The following is a 14,957-nucleotide window of genomic DNA, read 5'->3' as shown; positions in this document are numbered from 1 at the left end:
GTTCATTCAAATCTATTCAATTTATTTTTACAAACAAAATCCTTATTCCTGTTGGCTATGTGGCCCTGCACATTCCAGGCCAGCTAAAGAAGTTGAACTCCTTGAAGGGGGCATGTATGTACCCTCGTTCTCTGTGCCCCACTACCTGTCAGGGTGTCGTGGACATCAGTGCTCAAAGTTTTGCGCATCCTAGTAAATACCACTGCACCAACATGAGTCTTTTCGATACATTTTTTTTTTTGAGACGAAGTCTCGCTCTGTCACCCAGGCTGGAGTGCAGTGGCACGATCTTGGCTCACTGCAACCTTCTCCTGCCTCAGCCTTCTGAGTAGCTGGGATTACAGGCGTGTGCCATGAAGCCCAGCTAATTTTTCTTTTTGTATATTTAGTAGAGATGGGATTTCACCATGTTGGCCAGGCTGGTCTCGAACTTTTGACCTCAAGTGATCCGACTGCCTTGGCCTCCCAAAGTGCTGGGATTACAGGCGTGAGTCACTGCGCTCGGCCCTTTCAATACATTTTAAATCAATTGGCAGCCCTCATAATCAGAAAAGAGGATGTCGTGCCATCTAGCATTATCTTACAAACTCCCTGGACGAGGTCCCTACCAACAATACTCCTAGCCAGACACCTGATGATACTTCAAAAGCACCGGGAACCAACACTATAATGACGGGTTAGGGAAAAAAAAAACCACTCTCATCATGCCTTAAGTTATGTCTAGTTGTCTTTGACATTTAATTTCAATTTTCATAGAAATTAATTATGGCTCTAACATTTACATTGATACTGACCATGTGTTTATCTTACACAATGCTCACAATGTTAAGCTCTGAATGCGGGCAAAGTAGAGAAGTATGATGCTTTTATTTATTTAGCATCTATGGTGCCATATGAGATCAATTTCTTCATTAAAGAAAAACCAGCAGAAGAAAAAAGAATTTTTAAATTTTTTTCTCAGTGGCAGAATCACATAGCTGTTTTGATATAGATTTCCAGTAGATCTAAAATACTGCTTTGGGAATTATAAAGATTCCATTACAGAAATACACAGAACAGAGGATAAATACAATCACATCAGTTTATCAGATGGTTGCACTGAACATCTTTTGCCTTACTTTTCCTATAAGAAAAGTTTGCAGGATCAAATAAAAAATTCTACTAGCAGCATACGACTCTGGTTTGGGAGAAAAAACCCTGAAAGGAAAAGATAAAATCAATAACCTGGTACACTTGCAATGAAATGCTTTGTCTCTGCAGAAGTCTGCATGTTTGTGAATATTTCACATAAGAAATTTCTAATTTCAAAAAAAACTGAAGGAATTCGAACACGTATTCTTCATAAAAAGAAACGTTTGCTTTTCGATGCCTTCTTTCCTTGGAACATAAGCTGCTTTAAGAAAGGTGGCGAAAGCTTTAATGAACAACATTTTGTTATTCATCTGAAATACTTGGACAGAAAATTGGCAAATTTGGTATATGGTTCAAGAAGTTAAAACGTTAGGGATTTTATAAAGCTAAGTTAAAACATGCACATTTTCTACTGCCAAGTGGCCAAAACCTTAAATTGTCTTTAAATCTAAAAGACTAAGGATCTTAGGGGAAAAGCCACTTTCTAACATATAACAGTTAACACTGCAACAGGAGTTAATAAGCAAGTTAACCGAAAGTATTAAGGAAAAACAAAGTAACCACTTAAAAAAAATAAACATTGTTAAAACCCAGAGTTGCATTCCAATTTTAAAATAAAGTTTAACTATTTAAGTGGATAATGATGTTCATGCTGTTTAAATGTTCTTATAAAAATGATATTATCCATGCAACAGCCGGTATAAAGCACTGTGAATGAACATGCTCAGCAGCGTGTACTTCCAACGAACTCAGAATTACACATGATCATATGAAGAATATCATTGACCAAGGACAGTCCCAAAGCATCTAAAAAACCTAAAGATCTGGACAGACAAAGCAGAGATACATTTTATTTCTTATAAAGAGTTACATTGTAACATGCCACTCACATTATAGCTACGATTACACTAGTCACAAGTTTTAATCTTACAGAATAAAGCTATAGCATGTGAAATTACAATATATTTATCTTCTTTAAAACCATTTTTAAAGAATGGCAGATATATCATTTATTAGAAGCCAAAACCAACAGAAAAATGTAACTGGTAAATGCAGCCAAAATGTATTTGTGGCTAATTAAATGCTGCAACAGATTTTTTTGGTCCATGAGGCTGTTAAAAAACAAAAGGTTGGTAAGGGATTCCCATTTATCAATAGAAATGAAAAGTTCATGAAAAAAATTCAATACATATTAAAACATTTTAACAGAATGCTTTTTTTGTGTGTGGTGAAGCACAAGAAATATCTCTAATAAATAACGGGTGTAAACAGGTAAAAAACTCAAATGAATTAGGATGCTTTAATATGAATGTCTAACAATCCTCTTTTGAAGGATATCAAAAACTACCAGATTTTCTTTGAATGTCAACTGAAATGCAATTATGATTTCTTCTGTTAACATATACTAGGATTTACTTCTTGAGATCAGCAAACCCTGGCCCACAGGCCAAATCTGACCTGCTTCCTGTTTCTGTAAATAAAGTTTTATTGGAACACAGCCACACTCATTTTACATGTTATCTGTGGCTGTTCTTATGCTATACAGCCAGAGATGAGTAGTTTTTACAATGGTATTTTAGGCCCATATGATTCCTGTATTATTTACTATCTGATCCTTTACAGAAAAAATCCGCCCCTGCCCTAGGGGGCTAAGATAGTGTATGTTTTTTTACTTTTATTAACGCTCTGTTTTCTCTTATTCTAAGGCATGTGTGTAATCCATCTCTTTTTAATACCTCACTTTATTTGTCAGTGTATACCTTGGAAACTTAACATGTTAGCTGAATTACCATCTTTAATATATTTGGAACATAAGTATATGTCCAACCAGAACCTGTTTGATTTCAGGTCACTTGAGAATTCTCCAGGAGTTATATGACAATAAAATGGATGCACCACACACCAACAGAATGGCCAGAAAACTGTACATCTTATTTTATCTTGAATAAGGAAGCTGAATAGCAAAAAGAATAACGAAAACCATATATACTTTAAAGTAAATACCATTGTAAATCAGAGGAAAACAGCTTGAGTTTTCAACACACACACACACACACACACACACAAACACACACACACCCCCCAGAGCCATCCTCCCACCTGTCACAAACAAGAGCTATAACATAAGCAAAGTATATTTGTTTTATAAATATATTACTGTCTATATACATATAGATACATCCATAAGACATGTTAAATAATTATTTGTATAATCAATACTACTTTAAGTTTTTTGTGTACTTTAAAATTACACATTCTATTAAAAATATCAAAATAATTCTTTTAAAATACCAAGAATAAAACCAGTGAAGAATCGCTTTCCATCCAAGTGGTTCTAAATCTTATCATTGGCTGTCCAGACCCCAGACTTGGTCGTTCACAACTCAAAGAAACATAGTTCAATTAGAGAAAAGTTAGCCATCAGAAGCACTCCCCCAACCCCTGTTTTTAATACCTCATAACAAATACATATTTGTGTATATATAGATATATATAAAATACTCTTCAGTTATATTACATATTCTCATAAATGAATTTTCATAAAAACACAAAGGTCAAGTTTCCACCAGTATCAAATATTGTATACTGGGGTGCATTTCTTCCAAATGTGTAGGTCAGTGACAAACTCTTATCAGGATATATAGAGAGATCATAAAAACAAGACTGAAAACGTCTGTATCACATGCAAGAAAGAAGGAAATACCAAGAGCCAGTATTTGGCCAGTTAGGTGCTATTCCCTCTGGACTAAGACACAGAGACAACAGACTGGCTACTTACTGTGTAAAGTACAGTCAACTGTCAATTATTCAGGGGCAGAATATTCCAATCTGAATCCTTTTTTTGTTTTTGATCAGTTGAACATTTCTGGCAATTTCACTTATTAACACACCTCTCTGGTTACTTATTAGCAAGTCTGGTAAAAGATTTGGTTAGAGAGAAAGTTTTGGCTAACATGAAGGCTTGTGATCAGCTATGGATTTAATTTAATGATGGACTCCTTTGACTTATTGCTTTAGATAAGTAAGAATTTGCTGTACCTAAAGTCTGCCAATTATCTCATTCTACAGCTCTGAACGCAACATTGGTGATTCAAAACAAGGGGACAAATTGTCCTCTTCACATAAGAAAACTGCTATTTTTAAACTCATAATTAATTACACTGAAGGATTTAGTGTGGGTAGTTCAGAGCTATTCACTTCAGTAGAGGTGGCAGCTGGCTACACTATTTTCCCATAATTTAAAATCCATGAGGCAATGACAAATAGTCAGCTAATAACACAAGAAGGTCAAATTCAAAGTGTCACACACATCTCACCTAAGATCTCATTTAAATAAATGGAGTAAAATTTGGCGAATGTTCAAATAAATGGTAAAATGAAGAAAATGGAAGCAAAACCTACATGTATAATTTAAAAGTGATTTCATACTAAAAAAAAAAAGTCTTAGAATATGACTAAAATAAAAGATATTACACATCTGTAACCCTAGTTTTGGCACTGGAGTTAGCCTCTACGTTTAAACTTGCTTTATAGTGACCAACCAAATCAAGGAGAACAATTTCACAGGTGAGTAGCGTTGCTCTCAGACAGACACCACTCACAATGGGTTGTGTGGTCTCACCCATATTATTTCTGGGTACAGATGAGTGCCACACTCATTTCAAACACAACAGCAATAATTGTGTAGAATACCACTTTCCTGAATTAAGTTTGCTGAACACGGTTCAGATTATTGGTTATGTCAATATGCACAATGCCTTTTAGAAGCATTTACTGTATACCCAAATCCTACTTCGTGCAACACACAGTGTCGCACAAGTAGTGAAAATGTTATCCTAGTCAAAGGTGCTTGGACATTATTTTCAGGCAGCATTTTACCTTTATTTTAAGTTCACACTAGGTAAGTTTTAGGAGAAAGAAAATGCCAATAAATTTATGTAATGTGTTTTAATATATTATATAAAACTAAGACAAACACTTTTATTTATCTAAATTGTTATTTTTATTTTCTAACCTATTCTAGACCTCAATTTTACTTAAAAAATTTGTATTTAAATAAGGGATAAAATGTTGCCCAAAAGTCTAATCATAGTTACATACTTGTGTTTTAACTAGATCTACAAATCAAAACAGTTCTTATAGTTAAAAAGATACAATTTGTATCAACAGTAAAAGGTACTTTCTGGTTTTTCAGGGCTTTACTTCAAACTGTAGCATGTAGAATAATCAGAATAGCCAGGGCATCTAAGCAGACTACAGAAAAAGATCTGAATGAGTCTGTTACACAAAGTACAATTCAAAATCTGGAGGCAACCGTCAAGTGATGTCAGTCACACAACTGTCTGCCACTGGCTGCAAAATCTGTCTTCTAATCCGCAGAAATGTATTCACCGCTAGCAAAACCCATGACTTTGAAACCAGAAATATCCCTTACTAATACTAGAACAGACCTTAGTCTGTATCTAAAACTACACTATTTGTGGCAAGAATCTGGCCTTAATAATATAACAGGCCCCCCAAGAAAACTACCTTCAGGAAAATGGAAAATATACAATATCTTACAAAAATTTTAAGTTACCATTTACAACTTCTCCATCACCATTTCTATAGTGCAGTATCAAGAAATGTTGCATATCCTCAACACATAAACCCACCTCAGGCCAGCCTTGATAAATAGCAGGAAAGCTAAAGAGTATGTTAAATATAAAAGTTGCATTGTGAATAATTAGATTCATTAAAAACAGGCAAGTGCTGTGAAAGGGTTATTTTATCCAGTATTGTTGTGCCCCAAAACAAAAAGACAGACATATTAAAAATACAGGTTAATGGAAATCTAGGAATTCAATTCCACTTCTACTGTCTAGAAGCACATCACAGCTGGATAACAAAGCTCTAACCTGTAACAGTTATAGCTTTTGCCTTATTCATTTAAAAAAAAATGGAAACATTTTTTCCATTGATTGCATCTGCTTTCTTTTAAATCAACCATATTAAATTAACTAATTTCTTAACAGAAAAAAATCCAAACAAAAATAACACAATGAAAAGTGCCATATTGTAAATCATTCTAATATATATACTGTTACCCATTTCAACATAAAACTGGTAACTTACATTTTGTTTAAAATATAAAGTCAGTGCTGTAGTATATCTTTGTTTCTATAAATAATGATTATAGCACAAAGAAACCCACTTTCCCCAAATAAAAATAACTTAAAAAGCTGTAAAAGAGTCTAATTAAGCTTGGCTCGAAAAAACAGTTTGCTAGGTCTAGTCAAATGTCCCACATTCTGAAGGTATTGTAATTGCTTGCAATTGATAGACAAACACCAAGTTAATAAAACACAAAACAAGGATAAAAAGTGCTGCATATAAACCCCTGATGCACCAAAGATTAATATCAAAGATCACAGATACATCTATTAAATCAAACTGGAAAAATTTCCAGCCAAGGATATAGCTTTAAAAAGGAAATGTTAAAAAAAAGTTTAAATGTAAAGCAATCCCGTGATACTTCCACCATGTGGGGCTATACATACAGATTCCATGATACAGTATTTCACATAAATGGATACTATATAACCTCCTTGCCGAGAAGGAGATCACATGTGCTATTGTAGCAAACCTCCCTCAGCATTTGAGCTGAACAAAAAAACTACTAAACACCACAAAGATGCATCATCTTTCAATAACCCAGCTGGGATTTCTCCACTAAAATGGCTGCGGCGAGCTGCTGGGCGTCTGTCATGTGAGGATTCCTTTTCATGACAATTCTCACAAGGTCAGGTGGGAAGATGTTGCACAAATTGATATAAATCTTTTCTCGGTTGTCTTGATACCTGGGGGGATCTTGCGGCATTCCACAGTACGGGATCCGCCAGGCGGGCTCCTGCTGCTCGGGCAGGCTCTGGAAGGTGAACTGCTCATAGCACGGCTGCGTGGAGTTATCGGGCAAGGAGTAGGTCTGCCGGTACCCATAGGCGTCGATCCCATAACCCGGCCTCTCCCAGCCTCCCAGGCCTTCCTGGCGGGAATAAGGCTTTCTTTGTCGTGAAGGAGAACTATCATAAAGTCGAGAGTCAGAGATGCTGTCTATTCTCGTGGCCACCAAGGACCTCCCTAGGTGTGGTGCCTTAGAGTGTGCTGAACTTGGAGGAGAGGGGTAGTCGCCGGGACAGCTGGACCGGGCGCCCACAGCGGGGTGCTGCAGGTGCAGAGCCAAGTGCGGAAGAGGAGGCTTGTGATGGAACTTTGGTTCTTCGTGACTGTAACTTTGCACTCTGGTTAAGGGGTCGTGGAAATTCTGCAGGAAGGGTTGAGGATTAAGGCGGCTGTGAGGGTGCATGTGTTGACACTTCAAATTCTCCTCTAGCTGTGAGTCGGGGGAGCTGACATAGGACCGGTCATTGTAACCCACGTAGGAGTCACTGCTCCCACAGCTCATGCTCCCTTCACTGCTGCAGTCAGAAGCTACGGAACTTATTCTATAATCTGTGTCTAAGGAGAAACGCCTTTCAGGGCTTCGTGGGCCTGAGAGACTCAGATTTGAGTATGCATTCAACATGGAATAATATCCAATGTCGACAGGCGAGTCACATTTTGGATACTGTTCATAAGGCATTAGCGTTCCATGATTTTTGGTTGCCATCATCATTGGAGGATACTGTCCCTGTGGTCTTTGATCCTGAGGTGGGAAATGAACTCCAGATGGAAGGCCATTGCTTAAAGATGTAGTGCTTTGGGGTTTTGCAGTAGAAGTAGCCGGGATGCTAACTAAGGAAGGTACAGACCTGGTTTCCAATTTGTTTTTGGTGGGAAGCTTTTCTTCTAGGTCTTGGTAGACTTGAGTCCTTATGCTTGGATCTGATTGCCTCTTTGGAGCACCTCGTTTGACATCAGAAGAGCTATCAGCCTTGGTGCTACAAGGAACACTGTTGCTTTTCACCAGTCCTCCTTCGTTTGCAGTTTTGGCTGCCGTATTTCTAGACATGGCACGGAGTTCATCAGCCACTGACCGCTGTGGCTGGCTGCCCCTTTCGGGATGATAATATTTGCACTTGTGTCCATAGGTACACTTCTTTCCTAAGAAGAGTAAAATTAATTAGGCAAAGGAGCATACCATCAGATCCGGAAAACACAGTTTGGCCCTATGATTTTAACGTGTAGAAGAGACAACGACAGAAATGGGAGCTGTTTTAAGTGTCACCCTGTTCTTTACTCTTGAGAAATGTCACTTCTCAGTCTTCTCACTTCCTTACTATTAAGAGCAGTAGGAAGTTGGCCGAATGAGTAACAATCACCTCCAGAACTTTTTTTTTTTTTTTTTTTTTTTTTGGGACAGAGTCTTGCTCTGTCACCCAGGTGGAGGGCAGTGGTGTGATCTCAGCTCACTGCAACCTCTGCCTCCTGGGTTCAAGCAATTCTTATGCCTCAGTCACTTGAGTAGCTGGGATTACAGATGTGCGCCCCCACACCTGGTGAATTGTTTTGTATTTTAAGTAGAGACAAGGTTTCGCCATGTTACCTAAGCTGGTCTCAACTTCTGGCCTCATGTGATCTGCCCACTTTGGCCTCCCAAACTACTGGGATTACAGGTTTGAGCCACTGTGCCCAGCCACCTCCAGAACTTTTGGCTAATACCTCTGTGTCCTCAACTCCTCCCTGCCTCTTCTCTTCCAGTAGGACTTTATAATTAGGTAGGAAATTCTGTTTTGAAGAGCACAGTGTACTATTGTAGGGCGAAAGAACCATGCTAATCTGATTTGTATCTAGATGAAAAAATTCCAAATTTTTATTCACTTTGAAGCTAACTTCATGTAGAATTAACAGTGTTTTTTGAACCATGTTTTAATATAAGGAAATGCATTTGTATTGAATCCAAACAGGTAAAAATAATTCTTTTTCATGGCCAAGACATTTTCTGAAATTTAATTGGAATCCAAAGACCTGCATATTATGCCATCCAAAATTTTAAGTGTTTATTTTTATTAACAAAAGTTTAATAATATATTGTGTTCTAACGGCATATACTCAATATTCATAAAGCAAGTTACCATATGGACAAGGCTGCTTTTTGTGTTCAGGAACAATAGGTTTCTTCCTCAGAAAATTATCCAGACTGGGGCCATGTCTGCCAAGAGGGTCATCAGGGGGCATGAACCTGTCACAGAGAAAATAAAAAAATGATACCTAAGTTGGAAGCTGATCATTTAATTCTAAAAAGAGGACAAAGATTTGTTCACTCTAAGGAATTTTTTTTGAAATTTTAATCCAAGCGTTTTGATTCAATGTTTACAGAGTAAAAAAGAAATCAGTAAATGAAGTTCTCATGTCTTAATGAAAATTCAACTGTTTCGAGCTCTGAAATTGTATTTGTTTTCATTCAAGTAAGTTTTGAGTTGAGCATATCCTATTAATTCTTCCTTCCTCTCAGTCTTGGGATTTTGTAAGGGTTTTAGAAAATGATTTCAGTCACACTTTAGGAGTTTCATCAACACAGACCTCATGAAATAGATTGCTGCAGGTGGGGCGAGGCGGAGCAGCTGAGAAGGGAGGGGCTAGAACACAATGGGAAGGCACAAACTTACCGAACACGGGTTAGCGCCAGGCACTTTACACACTACACCACGGCGTCCTAACCATGAGCCCATGAAGTATCAGCTCCATTTTACAGACAAGTAAACTTCTCTAATTTAGGTTTAGATAAATTAGGTGATTTTTATCCAATGTCGCATGGCACAGTCGAGATTCAATTATATCTAACTCCAATCTATTCTCTTTCCTATTTGAATGCGCTTCTCAGCTGAGATAGAAAAAATGCTAAGGAAATAAACCTAGTATTTTGGATGGACTAATAAAGAAGAGAAGAATTTATGGCATGAATAATGAAAAGAAGTTACACTTGAAGAATTCTGCTGTTCATTATATCACCATTTGAACTTAAACCCAAGTATTTACCTATAAAATGTGAATAATGGGAATAATGTAAGAACCCTTAAAGGAGTGTCAACATGGCTGATTATTAACACTTAGCAAACACAGTGTTCAGTATTATAAAACAATATGGTAACATTACATGTTACAAAACAGAAGATAAAGTCACTCAATCCCACAATCTTAATACAATTACTTTCCATGTCCGTGTTAGATTGAAGTCATTTTCATTGTGCACATATCATTTTACATGGCTTTAATCAAACACAAATATGATTTTACACTTTGTCTTTTTAACATAAAAAACTTTCCCATGTTTCTTAATAGCCTTCATAATAATTCTTTTTATCTTTTTGACACAGAGCTTTGCTGTTTCACCCAGGCTGGAGTGAAGTGGTATGATCTCGGCTCACTGCAACCTCTGCCCCCCGGGGTTCAAACAATTCTCCTGCCTCAGCCTCCCAAGTAGCTGGGATTACAGGCACCCACCACTACACCCAGCTAATTTTTTTTGGATGTTTAGTAGAGATGGGGTTTTGCCATGTTGGCCAGGCTGGTCTCAAACTCCTGGCCTCAGGTGATCCACCCACCCTGGCCTCCCAAAGTGCTAGGATTACAGGTGTGAGCCACCACACCTGGCATAATTCTTTTTTTCATAATAACCCTGAAGAGCTGAATAATATTCCAGTAGGAGATGTATCATAATTTGATTGATTTCTCTATTGTACATTTAGTTGCCCTTGAATTCTTGCAATTATAAATAATATAGAAATGAACACATCTGGTCTTTATTTATTCCTCATTATATAGTCCAAGAAATGAGATTTTTGGGTTGATAGAACACAATATTCTTGAGGCTTCTGTGAACCTCTGCCAAATAATATATCAGTGCATCTTTAATAGCATGAGGCATACACAAAACTATTGTTGTGAATTAAATGAGTGAGAAAATATATTCTTTTTAGATTCATTTGCATTTTTAATTAGCACAAGAGGTGAACTTTTTCTACATATTTATAAATACATTTACTTCTCATGAGACATGCTTGTTGATGTCATTTGTTCATTCATCAACTTTGAGACTCTCATCATGGCCAGAATCTTAAATTAGTTTAAGAACTTTAAAAATTCATGTACAGTCACGTACTGTATAACAGCTTGGTCAACAATGGACTGCATATATGACGGTGGAGCTGAAAAGTTGCTGGTAACGTGATAGCATAATGTATTACGCATGTGTTTGTGATCATGCTGATGCTGGTACAAACAAAGCTACTGTGCCCCCAGTCGTATAAAAGTGTAGCACATACTATTACGGACTGTGCATAATACTTGATAAACTACGATGTTACTGGCTGTGCATCATGGCTCACGCCTGTAATCCTAGCACTTTGGGAGGCCAAGACAGACAGACAGCTTGAGGCCAGGAGTTTGAGACCAGCCTGGCCAACATGGTGAAACCTTGTCTCTACTAAAAAAAAAACCAAAAATTAGCCAGGTGTGACGGGGCATGCCTGTAATTCCCGCTGCTCAGGAGGCTGAGGAATGAGAATTGCTTGAACCTGGGAGGCTGAAGTTGCAGTGAGCCGAGATGGCGCCACTGCACTCCAGCCTGGGCGACAGTGCAAGACTCCGTCTCAAAAAACAAAAAAACAAAAGAAAACTAAAAAGTCCCCAACTACGTTACTGGTTTATGTAGTTACTATATTATACCTTTTGTTTTTATTTTAGAGTGTATTCCTTCTACTTCTAAAAAAAATGTTAACTGTAAAACAGCTTCATGCAGCTTCTTCGGGAAGTATTTCAAAAGGCATTGTTACCATAGGAGATGACAGCTCCACGCACAGTGCTGCCCCGGGAGACCTTCCAGAGGAACAATATGTGGAGGTGGAGGACAGTGATTCTGATGCTCCTGACCCTGTGTAGGCCTAGGATAATGTGTTTGTGTCTTAGTTTTTAACAAAAACTTTAAAAAGAAAGAAAAAAATAAAAATAGAAAAGAGCATATAGAATAAGGCTATAAAGAAAGAAAATGTTTTTGTACAGCTGCACAATGTTTTAAGCTAAGTGTTATTACAAAAGAGAAAAACGTTTTAAAAACTAAGAAGTTTATATATTAATGGTAAAAAAGTTATAAGCCAAGGTTAATACATTATTGGAAAAAAAAGTATTTTTTGATAAATTTGGCATAGCCTAAGTATACGGAGTTTACAAAGTCTACAGTGGTTTATGGTAATGTCCTAGCCCTTCACATTCACTCACCATACACTCACTGACTCACTTAGGACAACTTCCCATCCTGCAAGCTCCACTCATGGTTAAGTGCCCTATAGAGACGTACCATTTAGAAATCTTTTATAGCATATTTTATGGTAAATATACCTCTTCAGTGTTTAGGTATGTTTAGATATACAAGCATATCGTACCACTGTATTACAATTGCCTACAGTATTCAGTACACTAGCATGCTATAAAAGGTAGCCTGGGAGCAACAGGCTGTATGTATCATATCGCCTAAGTGTGTGGTAGGCTGGACCAGCTAGGTTTGTGTAAGTACACTCTACGATGTTCACACCCATGACGAAATCGCCTGAGGACGAACTTCTCAGAACATATCCCTGTTGTTAAGCCAAGCATGGCTTATTGAGTAAGCTATCAACGCTCTACATTGATTTTGAAAGGCAGTCCCCTTTGAGGGTGAAGATGGGAATTCCCCCTATGTCTATTTCCTCAGGTTCTTCAGACAGAGTCTTAGAAGACTTCCTCTACCTTAGGTGTTCTGTGAGTGACTTACAGGGAAAGGTGGGGCCTGCCACTCACACCGGGCCTCCTGTGGCAATGATTCTGCAGTTTTCCTGACTCCCACTGAGGAACAGTGGGGAGATCAGTTGTTAGAAACCTGTTTGAGGTCTGGACAGTGGCAAAAAGAGAATTCTGTAGCAGCTACCAGGGATAGTTATATTTTCACAGAAGCAATATCATTGGCAAGTAAATGGTTTTACTTACTTGTCATTGACAAATGAATACATTAATAATCGTTCATCTATGAACTTCTTCCATTCTGGTTTCTCGTTAGCCAAATCCCTGTAGTTATCATTGGACACAATGATACCATCCGACTCAAAAGCCAGCTTCACGATGAACCTGTCGTCATAGCACACCACTCTCCTCCCCTGGACTCGCCGGGATGGCGTGAACACCAGGATTTTCTCCTTTTCTAACTTACGTAAAATTTCCTGATCTGCAAGAATAATGATGGTAGGATTTCAGAAAGGAAATACACAGATAACACACATGGCAACTTTCATACAATGTGAAATTCTAAAACATTAGCTGTATATATGTAGTCCTTTAATTAGGGATTATGATTTAATTTGTAGATACAACATAATTTCCAACTCTCAATAGTATTTTTCCTTCAGGAATTTTAATAATAAAGGCTTTAAAAATAGTTAAAAAATATGAACAGTGTAAAATTGAAACATGACTGGGCAAATTCTGTCATTATGTGAAGCTTTTGCTTAAGAGCTGGAGCCATCAGCACGACCACTATGGACACAGCTTCTTCCACGTTCCTACTTGAACACCGTTCTAACAGAGCAGCTATATGTTGTGTGGGGTTCAGGTGTGAGCAATACATTTTTTTCCTCCTAAGTTTGTTCGCATATTTTGTAGTTGTTTTCTTCCAACTAGTGGGAGAGTATGAAAGGAAGCAGAAGTTGTCGAGGTAGCAAAGGGAAAAATCTTTAAATGCAGAAAGTTCAGAGAGAGAGGAGGCAGTGAGGTCACAAGTGTTGTTATGAACATGGCTATGATATGCTTCATGACCTTTCTGTGAGACAGGGTAATGAATGCCAGCATTCTCGTGGGGGTCGAACTGAGTAAGAAGTAAGAAGTGATTATGTAGAGAAAGCATCTGTTGATTAGAAAAGGCCGGGTAGAGAGATGCTCATTTTGTCTGTGGTTGGCATAGTCTTTTTTTTTTGTGACTGAGTTTTGTTCTATCGCCCAGGCTGGAGTGCAGTGGTATGATCTTGGCTCACTGCAACCTCCATCTCCCCAGTTCAAGTGATTCTTGTGCCTCAGCCTTCTGAGTAGCTGGGATTACAGGCACCTGTCACCATGCCTGGCTAATTTTTGTATTTTTAGTAGAGACGGGGTTTCACCATGTTGGCCAGGCTGGTCTTGAACTCCTGACCTCAGGTAATCCACTCGCCTCAGCCTCCCAAAGTGCTGGGATTACAGGAGTGAGCCATTCGCGCCCGGCTAGTTGGCATACTCTTATGGCACTTTGTAACTCTATTGACTTGTTTTGTGATTTAAAAAAGGGTACGAGAGTTCATATGTTGATCAATGATAAAAATTCTCTTTCAACCATCCTTTCCTTCTACTTTTGCTCCTCTGTCCCCCATTTTTCCACCATTGTAAATTCTGGCACAGAGTACGGGGCACAAACCTACAGATGTCAGGATTTTTTTTTTTTCTTCTAAAAGCTCACTACTTCTCAAGGCTTATTAACTGGACTTACTAAGTTTTTTTCAATCCATCTCCGCAACAGATGATTATTACATACCTTCCTGGTATTGTGCTAGGTGTTAACAGCCATCAAGACTAAAAATGACCTCTCCAAAGGAGCCTCAGTCTCACTGCACTGGACAGACACATAAGCCAGGTAAGCAAGAGTTGTAATTGCCACAGCAGAAGTGTGAGCTGGGTACGGATGGAAGAGTGACGTGGGTCAGCTCTAATCCTGGCATACAGATTGATGATGCTCCTGACAGAAGAATTCATTAAGACCAGACATTTAGGAGGCTGAGGCAGGCAGACTGCTTGAGCTCAGGAGTTCAAGACCAGCCTGGTCAACATAGCAAAACCCTGTCTTTACGAAAAAT

General features: G+C 38.1%; 1 protein-coding gene across 4 annotated transcripts in view; it reads right to left on the bottom strand.

The window, feature by feature from the left end:
- Window positions 1-714: 714 nt before the first annotated feature.
- Window positions 715-14,957, bottom strand: part of ZC3H12C (zinc finger CCCH-type containing 12C) — a 78,219-nt gene continuing 63,976 nt past the window's right edge. For all 4 annotated transcript variants that reach the window (XM_050757685.1, XM_050757686.1, XM_050757687.1 and 1 more), the window contains exons 4-6: window positions 13,072-13,306; window positions 9,186-9,292; window positions 715-8,214 (exon numbers count right to left, since the gene is read on the bottom strand). In XM_050757685.1, coding sequence (XP_050613642.1) covers window positions 6,818-8,214; window positions 9,186-9,292; window positions 13,072-13,306 — 1,739 coding nt within the window. In that variant the 3' untranslated portion in view covers window positions 715-6,817. The remainder of the gene's footprint in view (window positions 8,215-9,185; window positions 9,293-13,071; window positions 13,307-14,957) is intronic.

This window comes from Macaca thibetana, chromosome 14, assembly GCF_024542745.1.
Source record: "Macaca thibetana thibetana isolate TM-01 chromosome 14, ASM2454274v1, whole genome shotgun sequence".
Lineage (NCBI taxonomy): Eukaryota > Metazoa > Chordata > Mammalia > Primates > Cercopithecidae > Macaca > Macaca thibetana.
The sequence above is the reverse complement of the archived record's forward strand: the minus strand, read 5'-3'. Positions and strand labels throughout refer to the sequence as shown.